The sequence below is a fragment of the Corvus brachyrhynchos genome, unplaced genomic scaffold, assembly GCF_000691975.1.
Source record: "Corvus brachyrhynchos isolate BGI_N302 unplaced genomic scaffold, ASM69197v1 scaffold14, whole genome shotgun sequence".
Lineage (NCBI taxonomy): Eukaryota > Metazoa > Chordata > Aves > Passeriformes > Corvidae > Corvus > Corvus brachyrhynchos.
In genome coordinates, this window is record NW_008239110.1 from 22,851,802 (window position 1) to 22,873,078 (window position 21,277).

General features: G+C 39.1%; 1 protein-coding gene across 11 annotated transcripts in view; it reads left to right on the top strand.

Moving 5' to 3' along the window:
* Positions 1–21,277, top strand: part of ARID1B (AT-rich interaction domain 1B) — a 296,599-nt gene that overhangs the window by 56,636 nt on the left and 218,686 nt on the right. For all 11 annotated transcript variants that reach the window (XM_017739507.1, XM_017739513.1, XM_017739516.1 and 8 more), the window contains exon 3: positions 12,157–12,267. In XM_017739507.1, coding sequence (XP_017594996.1) covers positions 12,157–12,267 — 111 coding nt within the window. The remainder of the gene's footprint in view (positions 1–12,156; positions 12,268–21,277) is intronic.

The window sequence follows — 21,277 nt, forward strand, 5'->3', positions numbered from 1 at the left end:
GAACACTGAAGTGATTTAAGAACTGTTGAAATATGAACCATATTGAACTTGTACATAAAACTGATTTATCCTTTTTGAGCCTTTCTTAAGCACATGATATTTTCAAGAAGGACAAGAGAGATTTGAACCTTTGTAGGTTCAATGAGTACTTAAGTGATTGAAATCTTTGCCAGTTAGATCTCTGCTTTTATAAAGTCTTAGTTCATAATCATGATGCTGCTATGATAGCAAATAAGTGTTAAGCATAAGGCTATTTATGTGGTTGAGGTTATTTAACTCAGCTTGGAAGTTCAGTGAAACTGTGACTCCTCTGCTGCATTTTCTCCCAGTAGTGGGAATGGTTGATTATTGTCCTTTTGGGAACTGCTCTGTTTGCTCATCATTGCTTATATCATTCCAGGAAATTTGTCAAACCTCTCTCTTTTTTTTCCTCAGCTATTTCTCTCTGTATTTGTAAGATTATAATAAGTGCTACCTTGTCAGACCTGGCAAATAATCATCCAGAGCCAAGTAGCTAGAAGGAATAGAGTCAGGCAGAAGAAGAAAGTATAATTGTCTGTGAACTCACACCTGAGCATAAATACAAAATTGAGGGCATAGCACAGAGCAGCAGTCACAGCAGCACAGGTTTGTTTTTGCTCAAGGCTTGTTGGCCAAACTCAAAAATCTGCATTCAGATTTAGAGAAGACTTTCTTGGCCCTGTTATTTTAAAGAGGGTGTTTACAGACATTGATCAATTCATGCAAATAAAAATCCAACTCCAGTCTGCTAGGCCTGAAGCTGTTAAAGTTAGCATGTATAACTACCCCTTACACATTGCTGTCTTTGTAGTAACTTGGATTTGTTAAGTGATACTACTGGGAAAGGAGAAGTACTTTATCTTGCAAAGTGGTACTACTATTCATGTATAAAATGTAGCAAGCTTGTTTATACTTCTGTTTTATAATCTTCCAAAGGATTGTCAGTGAAAGTATTTGTTTGCCTCTGAGCTGTCTCAACAACTGAACAGCACCTTCAGTTTAAAGTTCCCTCATTGTAGTTAAACATTTTCTCAGTATATATGGGTTTTTGCTGTCTTCATCTCTTAATGGTTTTCTGCCGAAAGCAGGCTTTTCCACTTGAAGGAGGAATTCTGAAGGTCAGCTTTCTTCTCTTGTGAAACCAGCAAGTGCACCTTTTGAGGCAGCTGCTGCTGATGGGGGTTTGATGATACCCAGCCGGAGAGTCAGAGGAGATAGGTCAGAGCACACTGCAAACCTGTTTGGCAGGAATGTTCATGACCACCTGAATCCTGCTGGTTTTTAATTTTTATTCCCATGTTTTTGGTATCATTCTGAGCCTGGCAGACATATTGCAGCTTTTGTACTTGAAAGATACACAATGCTGAAAAGTCTGAGTCTTGATTTTTTTTCATGTACTAAAATGAAGTTAGCATACAACATCATAAAGAAACTCTGACAATAAAAGCCTCCTTTCAGCTAAATTGGAAAGAGAGAAAACTTAATCTCCTAGGAAGAGGAAGGTCCTGTTTTGCTCCTTTATTTTTAAGTGGTCAGTTACTTACATGCAATCCAGTTTGTAGATTTAGTGGGCAGTGTCCTATGTCCATAACAAAAATCTTCTCAAACTAGTCTAGTCCAAAAAGTGGGGGTGCTGAATCATTTGTTCAAACTGAAAACTTCAGTATTTATAAGGAAATAATTCTAAAAGGAAACATTTTTCAGCTCAACTACAAAAACTATGTAAAATCTATCATGGATTTAGTATGCTATGCTTAGAGAAAAGTCTTTCTAATGAGTTTAGAAACACAGTAAGATACATGTGTCCAAGTGTATTTCTTAAAGTTCTCAAATCAGTGGTTTGGCTTTGATCCACAAAGTATTATTGTTGTTGTTGTTATGACGGTGATATTATTTGAAGTTTCTAAGTTCTGATATCTCCCAGTATTTAAATTACAGAAGGTTAATTAAAGCAGTTCTTTATTTTGCAATTGCTTTGGAATATTAACCTCACAAAGCCTGCATTAAATCAGTGAAGTGACAGAATTGCATTTGCTTTATAAAATAACTACAAGAGCAAAGAAAAACCATTTATAGTTCAGTGCTATTAATTGCTTGGCATTTAGATATTAGCATAGGAGTCAATTAATTAACTTGATAGTAAAACTACTGGAATGCAGGCTGATAAAAACTATTTTGTTGTAGGAGATTAGTGATCATAACTATTGTTGCTCCCCTTACCACTCTCCTTACTACTCATTGAGAGTTTTCTTTTAATGTTACTCTGAGAGCTAAATTAATATCCCAGAAATAATTTTATCCATACCTTTGAAATTTAGCAGTAAGTTAAACAGAATAGTGAGTTTATCAAAAGATACCTGATCATATAATTGTCATTTATTTTATGATCCACTAATCTGATGGCTGTTCATTGACAAAAGTTGTCTATGCAAATGTTTTAAAATATAAAGGCACAAATGCTGTTCTAAGAAATATTCTAAAATGCAAATAGAATAGCATTCTGAATTAAGTTATCATGTTGTAAAGTCTAAAAACTACTCATAAATCTAAGTGGTAGGATTTTTTTTTTACTGTTTGTTTTGTTTGGCTTGGTTTTTTAGTTCTGCATGAGCAGTATATATTCCAAATTTCAGTGGTCTTGTAAATTGCACCTCATGGCCAGTTGCAATATAGCAGTATTCTCTTATGGCCTTTAAATTAACACACATTATTTTCCTCAGAGGTAGGGAAAATAAGTTTGTTAATATTCCTGGCCTAAAATTTACCACTGCATTTTTTTGGCTGCACGCATTTTCTTTAATAATTGAAGCTGTTCAGTATATATATATTTAGTTTTATTTTCTGTATTTTGCATTGGGATTTTGTTGTTGAGACAATGTATCATCTGAGTATTGACCAGCATATATTTCATATGCATTCATTATCCTTTCCATTGTTTCCCTTCTGCTGACGCTTTTTCTTACTGTAGTAGGATTTCAAGTAGATTTTGGAGCATGCAGCTGAATTGTTACAGGGTGTTCTAGTTGTTGCAATCAGATAGGTACAACAAAGAATGAAATAGCAAATCAAAATAAATAAGATACCACTTAAAAAACAAGTTTACATGTTGACAAAACTACTTGGTGTTTATGTTGCGGGAGATAGTAGAACAACTGTTGGTCTTGGTGAGCTGTCCCTCAATAAATCAAGCTCTGGAAGAGCACAGCCTCTCTCTTTGTGTTTTCCTCATGCTTATCCCTGACTGCCAAGAAGCTATCTTCCACATGCATGTTTTTAGGTAGAAAGCTAAATAACCAGCTATAACTAGTCTGGGGTTTGGGTCTCTGCCTACAGAATTCATGAAGATTGTTCTCCTTCACCCTCACAAAAAAGGAGAGGATTATTGTTGCTTTGTTACCTAGTAATCCTTTACCAACTTTTAATGAATGTCGCTGTTTTTACATTGCTGTATTAAAGAGTCAGTGGTCCAGTGTTAGAGTTTGAAGTTTTCACCACTTCTTTCATTTGTCCACCACCTTCTTACTCCCTCCTCCTGCCACTCCCAGCACCAGCACAGTTGGGAATATTTTCTTTTGAGAAATTGTGGTTGTGGTGATGGTGGTGAAGACTTTTCTATCTCAAAAGAATAAATAAATAGTTTACTGCTTTTGATTTAAACTTTTGTATTGTTCAGTCCATTGAATTGCTTTTACTTGTGGGTGCTTGCTTTTGGAAATTACTGTTCTTTTCCCACTCCTTGGACTAAGATACTGTTCCATGTGGTGGGCTGGATTTAACAATTTTTGCACAGATACTCTGTGTCTTCACAGACTGCAGAGAAAGGGAGGATGGTAATGCAGCTAATTTTCAACTTCCAGTAGCCCCAAATGTAACACACTAACACTTTCATATACTGAAAAACAAAGTTAACCAAAACAGTAGAGACCACTTGAAAATACCTTCTTTACCAAGTTTATTACAGATATTTTTGCATCTGAGCTTCACTTCCTTCTCCTATGATTGTACTGTTGATAAAATAGTTGGTAAACCTCCTTTGAATTTTTTGTTTAAGGGACCTCTGTGATGGAGTGTTAGGGAGTAAGTTAGCAGGTGACACTGGACTGTGATACAAAAGTTGTCTGTAATATAATATAGCTTTATATATGAGGGACAGGGGTTAGGAACAAACCTCTCCATAATGTTTTTTTAAAAATGTAACTCCAGTGATGTTTTGCAGCTCTTCCTCACCAATTTGCAGGTTTTCATGAGCCTTTAGATGAAGTCCTGGCTTTTACCTCGAAGCACAGACACAGACGTGCCCCTAAGAAAACACCAAAGTAATGTTTTCCGGTCTCCAGTGAGGAAGTCTCATCCTTGGGTACTACCTAGCTCGATTAGCCTAGAGGTAGCAGCTGCTCTCGGTGCAGCTTTTCTCTTTATATTCTGTAAGCTGGCTTCAGGCTTTCAGCTCTGCTGTAAGCTGCGGGCAGTGCTCTGACCTCATTTCTGCCAGCGAGCCGTATGCTTGGGAGAGCTTCCTCGGCGGCAGCAGGCAGTCTGGGGCAGGCTGCTGCCCTCTGGGACACAGAGCCCCCCAGCTCCCTGCTTCTGCAGCAGCTGAGTTGAAAGAAATGGCAGGTTTTAAATCCTGCCCCTCTCTCACCTTTTGCTGGGTTTAGCTGTTTCTTTGGAGTGCAGAGCTGTTTCTCAGCCCAGCTTCGTATCTCGGGTCTGCTGAAGCGATGCATTCCTCCTGGAGTTTTAGGAAGGACTAGTGTGGCAGGGCAGGATGCTGGATGGCACAAAATCTGTAAGTCATCACATTAACATGGTAGTCTGTCCCAAGTGACTATAAAGAATAGGACATGCAAAACCAGCCAGGCCTCTTTTTTAAAAAACTTTTTTTTGGTTTTTTGTTTGTTCTGTTTTGTTTTAAATATAGCTTTGTCAGAGAAAAGATGGCAGGGAGAGGAAGGAGGGGGTGTAGAAAATGAAAGCGTGGTTGGACTGTCGAGCTTTGTAGGGTTTTTAAGGAAAAGTCCAAAAAGCTCTGTAAACATGGGAAAATGCATGGAAATAAAATGCTCATGTTACCTCTCATTTCCAAGTTATATTTCTCAGATTACTTCCTTGGACTCTCATCTCTTTATTTACACTGGAACTTTAAATCTCTAGAACAAAATCCTACCTTTTTTGCCTGTAAATGAAGAGCTGACAGCTGTTTATCAGGTTGTGCAGCGTGCAACAGTCACATTTTAATACAAACATCAAACTGGCCTATTTTTCTTGTGGCATGTTACAAGTATGAGAGAGGAAAATGAGAAGAAATGTCTTGTTTCTGATTAAATCCACTATTGATATGCTCTGTGATCCATGGAATGCAATAGTGGTGAAAGAGAAAAGCAAGATAAGGGTTTCTGAGAATGATTTCATCTTGGAGCTCTTCCTGCATCACTTGCTTAATGTGGCTCCTGGAGGCCATATAGAGAAGACACATGTGAAAATGGACTAGAGTGTTTAGGAGGAGAGACCCTTCTGTCTTGTTAGTTGGCTCAGGTTACCTAATATATGACTAGAAGCTATGTTGTCCAAACAAAAAATCTTCTTGTAAGATGTGGGGAGGTTTTTTTGACCCTGTCTGTGCTTAAAATGTTTTCAGTGTATTCTGCAGGAAAAAGCCTTTGATAGTTAGGTATCTGACTTGCTAATAACTTCCAGAGAATTCTGATGAACTGACCCTCAACAGTATATTTGCTTACCGAAGTTAAGTATCTTTTGCATCAACTGCTGTGTAAAGTGTATTTCTTTTCTTTCCTCTCAGTCTTATGACTTAACTCAGATGTCATTTCATGATAACTGGGATCTTGAAGGGAGAAAATTATGTTACCATTGTAAATTATTTATTTTAGTCAGCTTAACAAAGGACATCTAGGAAATAGTAAGTTTTAGAAAGAAACTGCAGATACCTTGGAAGGGACAGTATTAATAGCATTGGAGAAGATGATGAGGTGTCTTAGTGACAATGACTGGTCAGCACTTGAGGCATGCAAACTGGCAGGTTTTCCAAATGTCTCCACATACATGGTAGGATTTTTCCCTGACAAATTAGTTATGATTTCTGGATTAATTTCTCCTCTTGGAAAAGGAAGGGGCCATTTTGCTTTGGCAATTTTCTGAAGTTGTTGACTCCCTTTAGTACCTGTAAAGAAGTTGAAGACTAAAGTTAACTTGGTGAGGCAGAGTATCATCTTTGTTTCTGAGGGCATGTTCCTGCCCTGGCTTGACTGTGGGCAAATGGTAACGACCTGAAAGAGGATCAGTCACTGCTTGCCAGTCCCAATGAAGCAGCAGTTAGCAAAATAGTGTCAGCTATCTCAGAGGGAGATGCCAGCCTGCTGGTTGCCGTTCTTTGGGACAGCTGCTTTCCTTGTCTCCATTTAGGTTTCCATGGTGGTGGTAGAGGGTTGGCTTGAAATGATTTACGTATTCTGGTTGTGAACAGGGTTTATTCAGTTCATCACGTAAACACAGACTCGCGTGTTTAAGAGGATTACCAGACTGCATTGGTAATCCACCTCCGGTGGTTAGCATGCTCTTCGTTTTGTTGGTGTAATAGGTGCTGGGACCTACAAAGCAATTTTTTTTTCTGCAATCACCTGTTCCTTCTGTGCAGCAAGAGACTTTCTTGCTGGTTTGTGCACAATGCTCTCCAGCTGCAAGATACCAATTTTCTTCAAGGCTTTTACAAGCTTTTGTTTCATTTTTCCTTCTCCATTTCTGATTCCTAAAATTCAAGACACATATATTACATGTATTTCTTCTTGACCCAAGAGCTTCTACAAGAGTCTGTCTACATCCTGTAGGACTTCTGCAGACCATCTGTCCAGGATTCAAGCAAATGTCTCTGCTCTTTTGTCCTTAGTGGATCGTTCCCCGCAGGGCTGCTTGTGTGAGACTCAGTGTTGCGTGTGCCCGTGGGCATAACATTTTTTCTGAGTGCAGCCTTCCCTACAATATACCTCTAACAGGTTGGCTGTCCTTTGTTGTCAGTTTTGTGCTGCCAGAGAATATACAGCTTGGGAGGTGACATGTTAGGTATTAGGGTTGGGCTAGAAGTTGGCTGCTTAGGGATATGTCATCATTCTGGTAAGTCATTTTTGCTTTATTGTAACCTGTTAGTGCAGAAAGTGAAAACAGGGGAGATGTGTTGATACAACTTTATCTACACAAAACGAACAGATGCTTGGTTGAGTGGTAACAAGGCATGTCCTTCTAGCATAGCCCCTAACATATCGCTTGGCTTCTTTCTGTTCAGTAATATTCCTTCAGAGATGAGTAAAATAATCTTGTATTGTAGGGCGGTCCACTTCTCTTGGCTGCTCTACTGGGCCCTGACTTCCTTTCTCAAGTGGTCTGAGGCAAAAAAAAAAAAAATAAAAATAAAAATTACATTTGCTTTCAGTTTTGCTGTTGTCACACTGCTATAGAATTTGCTGCTCCCACACTTAAAGTCTTCTTAAGATTAACTCACTGAATCAAGAACATGGGCTAAAATAGTTTTTAATGAGTTTTTTTCAGATTGAATTCTAGCATATTATTTTCAATAAATTATTTTCTTTCTATTTAACCATCATGGTACTTATCTTCCTGGGTGGTCATGTTATCACTCTGAAACTCACTGCAGTAGAAGTGGATGAAGCCTGAATGATATTTCTCACCCAGCCCTCCTTTAAATGTGGTTTTCCCTCAAACATTGATATTTTCACTATGCTTTCATTTTCCATTAAAAATAATTTAAACTATGTAATAATTAGATCTAATCATCTTCAGCAAAACTTAAAACAAATGTGCATTTCATCTACATGGTTTCAATCATTTTCGGCGCTATATTCATTCAGATTTTCAGAGAAGACATCCATGTGGCCAGGCTTGCTTGTGTTAGGCTAGCTAGAGAATGAAAGCATGACACTAATTACCATTGCATATGAAAAAGGGAAAAAGCTGTCTGGCAGTGGCCTGCTCCAAAGTGGTTGCAGTGTAATTGACTCCTGCAAGTGTGGAGCCAGGCTCAGGGCTGGCTGCTGCCAGAGAAGGGAAGTTTCCTTCCTCTCTTGCTCACCCAACCCTTCCCAAGGCCAGCTCTACTCAGTAAAGCATCATGAAGCTGAGGGGGAAGGCGTTGCTTACCTGGCAAGTTTTAAATTGCACCGTCTAACAAAGTGGTCTAATACAGACCACTAATACAAGCTAAGGGATGTGTGTCCAGCTGCAAGAATTGTGGGAAGCAGGAACAAGGAGCCTTTGACTTTATTGCAGGTCGGTACATAGGCTCACTCGGTCACTTTAAACCTCTGTGGTAGAGAAATCCCACACCAGAATTAGAGACTTTGAAAGTCTTTATGATGAATACAGTAACAGAGAACAAGAGGGATGAAAATACCCCATTTCCTCCCTTACTGCTTAGACTACACAAATCTTGAGCTCCATATACCACAATTTGCAGAAAAAGCTGAAAGTGTACATAAATAGGAGGTGAATAACTAGTCCTGGCTCTGTGGATGATAAGCAATTAGTTGTTGTTATTATTATTAATTCCCAAATATAGTAACTGTTAATGGATCAATTTCTGAACAGCTTACCCAACACATAGGCTTTAGGCTCTGTCTAGTCCTTTTTTTGTCTACCTATTTTAATCATAAATGTGTTTCAAAAAGTCTAAAAGAGTCTAAATCTCAGCTATTTTGAGTATATGTTTATGACTTGCTGATTATTTGTCCTTGTGCTTTTCTAAAATTTGATGGGGGAAACCCTGACTAGTTATTTTACAACTTTGTTGACAGTTTGTGCTGTAACAGCTATGATACGATTGGGTTTGTGCCAAGTTGGGAAGTTCTGAGTGGAAACTTGTAGCCTTCTGTTTATAAAAGCCTGGATCTGTGTCTTACACACATGCTCATCTATGGTAGGAAGGATTTTCTGTGATTCATAAAAAATCATAAGCTTTGCTTTGAAATCTGATGTCAATAATGGATGAGATACTGGGAGTCAAAAAAAAACCTTGGGAATCCCAGAAGAAGATTGAGCCCCAGTATCAGTGGGGAATTCCTCAGCCATGACTGTAGCACAACACGTGGTAACATTTTCCTCTTTCCCTTATGTTCCCTCTGTTCAGTCCCCGATAAATCCATTCCTAGATGCTAGGAAGAAAAATGACCTTTCAAAGCTGCAAGAATTGCCAATTCCATGCATTTCCTCCGTGACAGACAATTTACCCTAATACTTCTGTCCTTACTTCTTATTTATCTCTCAAAATCTGTTGTAGCTATTCTGTAATATGCTGTATGTTAGCAAAATTTCCAAATGCAGAACTGAAGAAAGGCAGTAGGGATTTTCTCTGTTCTGTTTTTCAGTGAAAATGATACTAAGCACTACTTTGGTTATGAAGCCAACCTCTTAGTGAAATATGCTATTATTTAATCATTATGTTTAGGATATAAATGGACTGTTTTTATTGGACAATACATATGCATAAACAGATAAAATTATACACACAGTCCCATGCATATTTCATCTGGGAGATTTCCCATGCCTGCAGCTTACTGAGAGCAAACTGATTCTTTACTTCTCAAGAGCTGCTTTCCAAGTTTCTAGTGATCCAAATATCTACATGGCTTTACAGAGAGTGTAAGAAAGAGTTTGTAATCTCAGTCCCATTTGGAGTGCACAGGTGCCTGCATCATTAACAAACCAAATGTCTATGTGTTTTGAAACCTCATCTAGAACTGAGCAAATTGACTGGATTTTTCTACAGAAAGAAAGGAAAGCTCTATGAAAATGATGCATTTAAAAAGACAAAGGGTGTTGTGGGTTTTTACTGTGCTCTTCAGTGTGTGGAAAGACATTTCATACATAGTGTTCAAATACCCAGGTAAAAGTAAATTCCATTCAACCTGCAGTATTTCTCGTGAGAAAGCATGCTGTCTCTTCTCTCTCCTGCTCTGGTCTCCCTGCAAATTTCAGTAGGAAGCAAGGTTAAAATCTTGCAAACATGTGGGAAAACCCATGCTTGGTACTTTGTAAGGAAGTAATGGCTCTTGATTTTTCAAAATATAAAACATGTTTTCCTTCCCAGCAAAATCCTGGAGTGTCTGTTTGGAAAAAGGAACAATTGTGTTTCTACAATGACATCTCCTAAACGTTTATCCTTTTTCACCACTCTTGGTATAACTGTATGGTTTTTGTTGTTGTTGTTTTGACAAGTGGTTTTTATTTGGTGTAATTTTTTAAGAATTAGAAAGAACAGCATTGAACGCTGAATTGGAAGTTGAACTCTGGGGTTGCTGGGTTTATTGCAAATGCCTGTGTAGTGACAGCCCCAGCGTGCGTGAGCGTGGTGTGTGTGTGTGCGTGCGCATTTTTAAATAAAGAGGAAAGCAGAGGTTTGCTCATTTGTTTGCCTATTGTGAAGCTGTCCTGCACCTTTCTACTCCTTTGTACTGGGGTGAAGGCTGCTGAATGGAGGCCTTGTGCCATTTGTTGATTTTAAACCTCACTGTTAATCCACAGGAACCTGCTGGTGTGCGCAGCAGGAGAGCTGTGTGACAAGTGGAAATCTGGGCGGGAGGGAGTGCGGGGGGTCACAGGGGATAATAATCATTCAGCCATCAGCCTTTGTCACCCTTAAGCTTAATTGTTACCCTCTGCTGGTAACCACATTGAAGTGCTGGCCTTTTAAGTGTTTCTTGATTTTACTTGGCACAGGCTTAGGGATAGGATCATTTATTGCTGGGTTTATATTGTATCAGGTTTGCTTGGGTTTGTTTAATTAGCCCCATTGAATTTTCTGCATCCCTTAAAATAATTTGTGAGAGTCCAAATGGGTGGAAAGGGCTGAATGGAAGTGGTACAGTTGTTAACAAATTTCCCTCTGTCAGAAGCGGGGCTAAAACTGGAGACAGAAAGCTTTCCTGCTCTGCCAACCAGCTGCCTTCTGGAGTCTGTGCATGAGCCACAGCTGTGGCTGTGGGCACTGGGCTGCCTGAGCAGCCCTGCACAGGCAGCAGCAAGGTGTTGGTGGGGTGGGGCGGAAGGCAGTTGCCCTGTCCCTCTGTGCCTTGCGGCTCCTGCCTGCTTTAGGTATGCCACAAAATCGAAAGCCTGAGGGTGGCTGAAGCAAACTGAACTGGTAGCAAACTGGGGAAGGGGAGAGGAGAGTTAAACCATTTAAAAACGAAGAAAAAGGTGAGATATCTTTTCTAGCAGGAACTGGTTCTTCAACTTTCCCTGCCAGTTATACATGCTGAAGTCAGTATTGAGCTTTCTGTTGTTTTCCCTAAAGAAGTTGGTGTAGAAGCTGCTATAGAAGCTAAAATGACACCTGAATTTAAGGCTTTGCAATGGGCAAGTATCTCTGCGTGTGAAGTGAGCTTGTGCTCAGGGGGTGGGGGATGGGCTGCAGGACAGGAGGTTGTTTCATTGCTCCCCTCACCCGGGCATGGTGGGTGTTGTGTTGGGCCATTAACTACAGCTGCTTGGGCTTGTGTAGGGAGGAAAATCCCCAGGTTACTGGTACAAGCTTTGGATCTACTCTTGATCAAATACATGTGCCCTCTAACCCTTCAGACAGAACGTGCCTCCAGCAGATGCAGCGACTGTGCCGTGTGCTATGACCTGATGGCCAGGGTTTGAAATCTGCGCCAGTAGTACTGATGGTGAATCTAGGGTTGTTACAGGAGTGTGATTACACAGTGTGATTGCAGTCCTCTTTTCAAGTCCAGTCTTCCACCTGGCTTTATCAAAACGGTTGAGAATACATCTTAGAGTAGGATGAATGTTTGTGCTTACTCCTTACTCTTTTACAGTAAAATGGGGTTGTTTATTTAAGAGGTTTGGTTTTGTGTGTTTTCCCATGTTCCAGTGGTGATGCTCTGCTGGTTGCTGGCATGCGTCTCAGCTCCCAGGTTTTCTTTACAGACATCACTTGTCATAGTAGTACCTGTGTGGGCTTGATACTTGTATAAGAAAGGTTTAACTAGCAAAAACTTCTGATCAAAAAAACCATCAGCACTCAGCTGTTGTATTTTCACCCTTCTGTGATGCAGATTTAATTAAAATTACTGAGTCAGGTTAATAAGTCTTTTACAACTGTTGTTGCAGGACATGTCTCAGGAAGGCTATGGAACCAGATCTCAACCCCCTATGGCCCCAGGAAAGCCTAACCATGAAGACTTGAATCTAATCCAGCAAGAAAGACCATCGAGCTTACCAGTAAGAAAATAATGTTTGTTTCAGTATTTTAAAATGAAAGCGCTTTACATACGACTTTATTGCATCTGGGATGAGCAGATGAGAAATAGTGAAAGAACAAACATTAAACAAGGTTGATGAAAAATTGTTTTTAAAAATAGGGGAACAGATAGCTTGTATATGAGTGGACTTTGCTTAGGCTTGTTCTGGTTCAGAACAGCACTATTTATGCACATGCATGGTCTGTGCTTCTGCACATGTGTATTTGCATACAGGAAAGTGATAGATTTTTTTTAACTTTAGGAATTTCATACTTGCACAAACCAGTCTCGTGAGGAGGAGGCTTTTTTCTGTGTCGTTTTTCAAATGTTTTCAGTAGATTCTGGTTTAGAATACTGTCACCAGAAGTCGTGTGTTCCGAACCCTGATCATCAGTAATGAGTTTGACATGTTAATTCTGCTGCTATGTATTAGTACACAAGCGTAGAATCAGGAATGACAGCAGTACTTGGGCTAGGTTGATTTTTTGGTTAGGATATTATTTTGGACTAATATTTATCAGCTTTTCTGAGCTCTGTGCATTCTGCTGTGGGGGAAAAAGCACAAATTAATATACTTTGTGAAGACATTGCAGCTGCTTGCATTTTTGAAGGTCTTGTAATGGACAAAGTACTTAGCCTTGTCTCTGTGTGCCCCTTGTGGTTTGGAGAGTTTCTTGTTTGTTTAATATGTTCAGTTTAAATGATGGAAACTTCATAAACTATGTGACCTCTGGCTTGGAATAATGTATCAGAAACATGTAGGATATTTCCTGCAGTTCACTGGGTATGTATTCATTTGCAGTCGGCAGAGGGATCTCTCTGAAAGTTTACTGTAACAAGATATTGCATGTATTTGTGAAATCTGGTGGTGTGTTGTATATATTACCTCTGGCACATGGCACAATTGTAAATCCCTAAAAATAGGGCAATAAACATCTTCACAGAATTTTAAAATTATGTCTTTGGCACCTAGGAGAGTATATGTGCTACAAATTCTTTACATGACATTTGAGACATGCAAGTCTCAGGAGAAGCTATGGAAACTGGTATGAGAAAAGATATCCATTTGCTTTGAACCTAGTATTAATTTGACAGTTTTTCAGGAACCCTTTTTTAAACAGACTAATTTGTCTGAACAGTTCTCAAAAATGGATGCTGGCAGTTACCTTTAAAATAGTAGCCCCTGTGGACATTTAACTGTTTTGGCAACAACTACCTAGTTTAAAAAGCAGAGATACTACAAAAGACTTTTTATCTCCCAGTTTTTCGTGAACACTGTTTATTAGGGTTGAGAGAAGTAAAGTTATTTATCAGCTAATGTTCTGCTAATTTGCCTATGTTTTTTCTTAAACAATTGTCCTACTTTTAATCCATGCTCTGTCCTATCTCCAGCATCATGATCTTTAAGCAGAGTATTGGGTATTATCTGTGTCCCTGAGTGTTTGGTATATTTAGTAGCTCATAATTATTCTAGGTATGAGCAAGCTGGTCATATTAACAGTGAATGTTAACCATTTTGGCCACAGAGCTTAAACTCTAAGTTGGTCCCAAATGCTGTTACTGAGACACCTAATTACTGAAAAGCTTTGATGCATAACCTGAGAGCACTTCATATACTCAAAAACACTGCTGTTTTCATATAGAGGATACTGTAATTCTGTTTTTTGGTGTTGGCGTGAAAGGTTTTTTTGTTTTGTTTCTCAAATTGAAAAACAACTGCAATTCTTTGTATGTAGCAACAAGGGGTTTTTTGATGATGCATACATTAAAAGCTTTAATATGTCTATTTAGGGTAATGGTTTAACATGGTGGTTTTTCCCTGAAGCAGGAGAGTTCTGTATTCTGTTTTAGACTGCTTATGAAAACCCTTGATCACTGTTCCTTGCTCAGTATTCCTAGTTCGCTTCATTTTGGTATACTAAATATGGCTTCTTAAGCTTGTTTTCAGGGTAATGTGGTTCTTCAGGGTAGTAGTCAGTAAGTTGTCTCTGTACAGTGAAGCTTGAAATTATAGCAGTGGTGTTAGGCTTTTAATAAAATTTAGTTATGTCTTGTTTCATGGTATTCTGGTATTTATACAATTTGCCCGTTATCTTTTTATTTCTTAAGGGCATTGTGTAAAATCACAGCAGCTATACAGCAAGCTTATACAAGTGTCGAAAAACAACAAAAGAGATGTAATACTAAATGGTGAATGGTTTTCTCTGATGTGGCTTTGAGAAAAGAATTTCCCTTTGATGGATTCGAAGAGGAGCTGGCCACTTTCTGCAGCACTGAATGCTGGCTTGTGTCACCCTTTGGGGGAGTTTTTTCAGCAGGTTTGTGTCACAGTAAGCACAGCTAAACAGCTCAATAGTTGTTCCGTTTCCTTCACACATTGTATATAAAAGTCCTGGCATGAATGTTCCCATAAAGTTCAAAGCAGACAAATTTGTAATGTGGGTTGGTAACAAATGGCTACAAACAAAATATGGCTTTATTAGCTACTTCTAATGGCCTGTCAGATTCTATACAATGCTTGCTTTCCTTCTCCTAACTGCTCTGATATCTGGAGGGTTTGACCTGTGGGTCTCTGACCATGTGGAGTCACTGAGAGCCCAACTGAAAAGTTGTACGGAATAGTGCTCCAAGCACTTTTGTTGGGGTCACAATTAGAAGGAAATCTCTAGCCTTTGAGAAAATATGGGAGTTAGGTACTCTGTGAAGGAAAGGAAGTCATAAACAGAAACTGTTCCTTATTAGAGTGGAGGAATAAAGGGGGAGAGGCCTGAATGAAATTGTCTGGAGAACAGCTACTGCAGAACATATTTATCAAGACTTAAGGGATAATAGCAAAATACACATTTTTGCTATTGTGAGAAAGCTGGAGCAGACTTACAGGAAAAGGCTTCCACAGGATCTGCAGATTCATTGTTGCAGTAAAGGAGCTTGTGTCAGCAGTAGGCTGTGTGTGTGTGTGTATGAAGACTAATCCTTTATTTTGTCTTTACTAAGTGCATTTGTAAATGTTCATGTTGGATTGTGTTGATAGAATGAGGAGCAGAAAACATTAATTAAATGATTTTTAGTTGCCATGAGTATTAAAGTAATTTCAGATAGGTGCTGCTGGTTTTGCTGTTACTTTGTTTTAATAAGGCCCTTTTTGCCCAGTGTCAGGTGTGCTTGTTTGAGCTATGAGGCCAAAGGGCCCACGGTTGCCAAGCTTTTGAAAGACAGGTTTCTGCTAAGGCTTTGTTGTTGCAACCTACAGGTAAAGCTCTGTGGCATCTTGAGCTGTTGTAAGCCAGGGCAGCTGCAGTCCTGCTGTGTGCCCCACTGCATGTTGTCTGTGCCATCCCGTCTCCTCCACTGTTGCTCCTGGGACTGGCCAGTGGATTTGACCTGGGGAACTGAACCGGATAAAAAATAATCTCTCTCTGTTTCTGGGTTAGTTTGTGACTGAATCACTGGGTAACTGCGTGGGCATCAGTGGCACCTAGGAAGAGGAGATAGGAATCAGTAGCTGTGATGGGAAAGGGGACAGACAGTGGGGACCACAGCAGCTTTGATTTTAGCCACATCCTGATGGGCCATATGATCTTGCTGGAAGGGTTTAAGATGCTGTCATCCTGTCAGCTGAGACATGGGGGCACAGCAGATTACAGTGTTCACAGTCAGGCCCTGCAGCAGTCACAGAACCACAGACAGACAGAAGACAGTTCACTTCTTTCTGTAAGGTGAGTTTTCTGCCGGTTGCCATCCCTACACTGTTTAATGCAAGCCCATGAGTGCAAGTGCAGAGGCATGAGCATGCGTGGGTGGAGGCTGTGGACAAGGTGGGGTTGTGTTGGTCCTCACCTCCATCTGTGTAAACTGTAGGGGAATTGTGGCTTTTGTGGTAAAGGGAAATTGTGGCTTTAGTGTTATAACTTAGGTTTATCTTGTGCTTTCTGGAGGTCATGCAGTGATGAAAAGGGAAGATTGTATCTGGGATTGAGGGGATCACTATTCTGCTAGGTTGTTCAGAATTCAGAGTTTATGGATTCATCTGTGACATCAGTTACTCACTGGGTCTTTTCACTGAGGCAGAGCAATTCCTATGCAAAACAAAATAGTAGCGAGCAGTGGAGGTAGAATGCCACTTGTATCTTGCACAGTGCTGTGACCTGACAAGGCTGGTTGTGATTCTACACGTCTGCAGTTGTATGATCTTCAGAGCTCAAAATAATACATACTGTTGCTTGAACAGATAAACTTTTTTAAGATGTCAGTTGTCTTGTTTCATTATGCTTGGTACTGAGGAAAACAGCACATCAGCAATCCCTTCCTGATTTTATTAACTGCTTCACAGTTCTGTTCTACCTCATTTTAATGAGCCTCTGAAAGATGTTTAGCATGCTGGACAGTTTTTCCTCTGGTTGACACACCTTTTTTGTTGTAGAAGGCAGCTACTAAATTAGATTTCAGGGGACCTCTGTTGGGAATTAGTAGTGAACTAAATCCAAAACTAGACATACTTGGCTCATTGAACAGCATCATTTCAGATAGATCTCAATAGGTGTAGGCTCTGAGGAAAATACATGGGATGGTTTGGGAATCCACATTCTCTGTCCCACTTCTAGAATATGAAGTAGCTTGGAAAGTCATCTCAAGCAACAGCACATCCTGAACAAATGCCTTTAATGGCTGAAGTCTTAATAGACCAGGAAAACACTTCCCAGCATTACTTGAGCATCTGTGATTAAGAGCTGGAGGTAACTCTTCTTTTCTCAGAGATTAAACTACTGGGACAAGGCACTCTGGTGACATTTATATACAGCTTAGTCCAGTAAGCCCTAATCATGATCAGGGTTGTGGGCACTACCATAATGTAAATATTAATTACCACTGTAGCCCTTCTTGTAAGAACAAACCAGTATTAAAGGAAACATAGAGCAGTGACCCTCTTTTTTTGTAGTCTTTGTTGAACTCTTTGCAGGTAAGCAAATTACAAAGTTTGATCTAACTGCTATTTTAAAAATACAGAGTATTGGTTATGATTTGAGAAAGAAGATGAAACAAATTCTAGAAATGGATTCTTTCTAATTCTTGAGAGGCAAATGCTGTTGTCAGCTGATAGATGTCCGTAGTACATGATAGCAAATCTGTCCTGAATTTGTTCATGTCTCTGCCTGAAAATATCTGTTTGGGAGTATGGCAAACCGTGAACAAGAAAGAAATGTGAGTATGTAATACTTGTGAATTAAATTCTCCACTGTTTGTACATCACGTAGGATAAAACTGGTGTGCCTCTTTCCCACTTTTCCTTTTTCTTTTATGCAACATTGTAAAATAACTGAATGATCTTGTTTTCCTTTGTTTGGGTCAAGAAATTTTCAAGCTGAAAATTGTTACTCTGTGAAAGAAGATTATTGACTCAACAAGCCTTCAATTTTCAGTGAATAACACTCCCACCCTCTAGCTTCAGGAACATGTGGTGCATGCATTCTATTTTAAAGTACAGACTGTAATTTAAAACTGAGGCAGTTTGATGCCCCACTGAACTTTGTTTAAGCCTGGAATAAAAGGAAAAAAGCTTCAAGTTGCAAAGAAGTGACTAAGCTATCTCAAAGGTTTTTCTTAGCCATTACGTGCAGAGTTGGAAGAAGTTGCTATTTTTTCCAAGTTATTTTAATTCTGGATCAAGTGCAGTTGCTAGGTTGGGTTTGTTTTTTTTTTCTCCTTAACATTCTTTGTAATAAACCTGTAGCTAGAACCAGTTTCATACAACACATGTGTATAGAGATATCAAGTATACGTATTTCTGTGTGTTTCTGAGGTGCAAAACATGCTCTGTAGTTGCTGCAGGTGCACATCCAGATTCTGTATGTGACCTCCCATCTGTGTCAGTCAGAATAGTGGGTCAAAACCAGTGTGAGCCACTGCAGCACCACTGACATTGGTGATGTTATCAGGGGAGGGAACTTTGTGTGCCCACATCCTGGCCCACATTTTACATTTGACTTCAGTTAAACCAGGACTTCATGTAGGGTGGTCAGAGTAATTCATTGTCTTAGAGTCAACTTGTACATTAAGTCCCATTTTGGGGGAAAAGTACAATTAAAGTTGTGCAGAGTAGCCCTGGGAATGTGTTGTCCATGTAGGGTTAATCTGAAACACTGAAAGCAAAATTACAGATGCTTGAATTAGGTATTCTTACTACTATTATTTGTAGTCTGAAGAGAAGGACCTGTTGTTATTAATTTGTGTTTTGTACTTCACAGAATTACTTGGTTTTGCTTGACAGACTGATCATATTTATTTAAAAGAACAGTTTTAGGTTGTTATTGAAGTATAAAAAGTAATTTCACTAAGTATTGTAAAAAAATACTTGGCTATTCATCACCTTCTCAGCATTCAAAATACTTTACATTTACAATGTTTACAACACCCCTGTAATAACAAAATGGCTAATTTATGATCCAAGAAAATTTACAAATGCAAAAATAAATACTTAGTCTGACCTCTTGAAATTTATATGGGAAAGCTGCTAAGGGATTATAGATCCCAGTAGTGGATAAGGTTGCAAAAACTTGTAGTTAAATAGGCCAATGTTGTTCTAAGTGGAATAGTAAAGTATCAGTAGCTTTTTTCCTGCACTGTTTTTTGAAGCCATCAGGAGTTGCATTATATACCTCCAAATACTAGAACAGTATTGGTGTTGATTCAGAAATTAAAGAAATTAGATTTAATTTGGGTGCTCAAAGTATTTTATTTTTTATTTGCTTACCACCCCCTGCCTCATATTGATCCTTTCCAAAGAGGCTGCTGCCCTCCTAGCTAGGGTGACTGAAGTGCACTTGTGGTAGCCCCTGAACCACCAAATCTTGCAGCTTGAAATGAGAGGCAAGCTAAAAGCTCCCAAGGTTACTTTAATATGCAAGGCCATAAACTGTAGTAGCACAGGTGCCTCTGCATGCATGGCTCAGATGTACCTGCTGCAGGGGCAGTAACTGCACTAGTTGTCCTTTTAATCTGCCTGAATTTCCAAGTCAGTGCCTTAGATTCTGCATTTGGGAATCTGTCTCTAAAGTGGTAGGGATTTCTTCAATTTGTAGATCAATTTTTATTGTTTGAACATTTTACATAATGTGTGTACACACATGTATAGTGTATAAAAACACGCATGTCTTACCTGCTTGGTTGTTTGTAAATTTTGAGTTCATAGCATACTATCAATTCCAAAGCTTAATGTAGTCACTGGTGCATGTCTTTGTTCATGCCTGTGTGAACATTGGGATTACAACGCAGAAAGTAAGACAAAGGAGTATTACTCACTTGAATACCATTTCAGGAAGTACCTGAGACACTGTAAATGTTTTTTCTTTATTTTTACCACAAGTCTTCCTGTAAGATTGGATTTTTTTTTTCAAATAACTCCTTTGCTTGTCCAACCGTTGTGAAGTATGACCTCAGCTTCATAACCTTGGCTAAACACGGTAACTCACTCTGACCAGCAACATCTGAAGCCTAGCAGTAGATGCATTTTCTTTTTCTTCCTCCTTCCATTCCTGTTTGCTGGGAACATGTTGGTTTCTGGTGCTATTGTTCCTGCTTTCATGTTTAAAAAAAAAAAACGTTACTAGTCTTTGATGTGACACTGACTCCTAAGTGGTCCTGGACAGCTGCTGTTTCTGTGTGAGCAGATGTTTGTGCAGTCACGGTCAATAGTGTTAAGATTAGGCCAGGTTTCACAGTACTTTGTCTGATTGTTTATGGTATGTCCATAATTGCTGGGGATTCTAGGTGCCATCACAGTGCAAATGGGAAGTGTTTGTAATGTACTCTTTGTTTCATAGTACTGTGTTGGAATCACGATAAATTCAATCCTGTACTGTGAGACCATTCACATGTTTCAGTAGTGTTCTTTTGTTGTTGGTTGTTTGTTGGGGTTTTTTTGAGGTTTGAAACAGGTTTTTAAATGTTCTTTAAATGTGTTTTCTTTAAACCTAATATCTTGTACTACTTAAGCCTCTGAAACCTTCCTTTCTTTGCTGGAGCCATACATCTCAGATTCACTATGAATCTTCTCTTGAAGACAGTGATATGTGGTGACTTCTTATACAATCTGTGCTATATTGTGCTATATGTGAGAAATGCTTCTGAAGTGTGTTTCATGTAGATAAGTTTCCATTATCAATTTACCTTTAAAAACATAAATACACACAGACACAAGCAGAAGGGGCGTCTGCATTTGTCTTTGGAAGTCATTTACATTTTAACCCGCTGCGTCAGTTTTCTTTTAAGGCCATGCAGATTATTCTGTGCCATTGTTTCCCACTCAATTCCAAACACAGTTCTGCTTCTACAGGACTTTGTAAAGATGGTCCTGTTTGAAACAGCAGTGTAATTTTGGAGGATGAAGCATCATAGAGTGTTGAAATTAAGATAGAAAAGCTGATAATGCCAGGAAAAGGCTACTTTCAGTTCCCAGTCTTTAGGCTTTTGATCTCTTTCCTTCCATGCATACAGTTGCAGATGACCCTTTTAATCATCTTAACCTTGTTGTGAGACTTACTGTGTTAAATAAGAATTAGGACCTGAATTTTGAGGCACATTTGACTAATTGCATTAGGATAGGGAAATATGCCATCCTGGATCATTTGTTTTACATTATAGTTAAACTGCATGAATTTGTATAGATGTGTGGTGTTGGGTTTGGTGTTTTTGTTCTGGTTTTTTCTCTTGAAGGCAGAGATTCACTGAATAGTTTATCTTCCACCTTCTGACTGAAGTTATCATTTTGGGAAGTAATGTAAAGATAAGCATACATGAGCGTCTTTGTTTATGTTTGCATGTAGTAATACATTATGCATCAGTAAGCTTTAGTGAGGTTTGCTGAATACACAGTAGTGGACTTAGTGTAGAGGACAAAGCTTGTTTCATACTATAGAATAAGGTGTAGATTCACATGTACATTTACAGTATCATAGCTAGTAAAATTTCCCAATGCATTTTGCACAAAAAGTAAT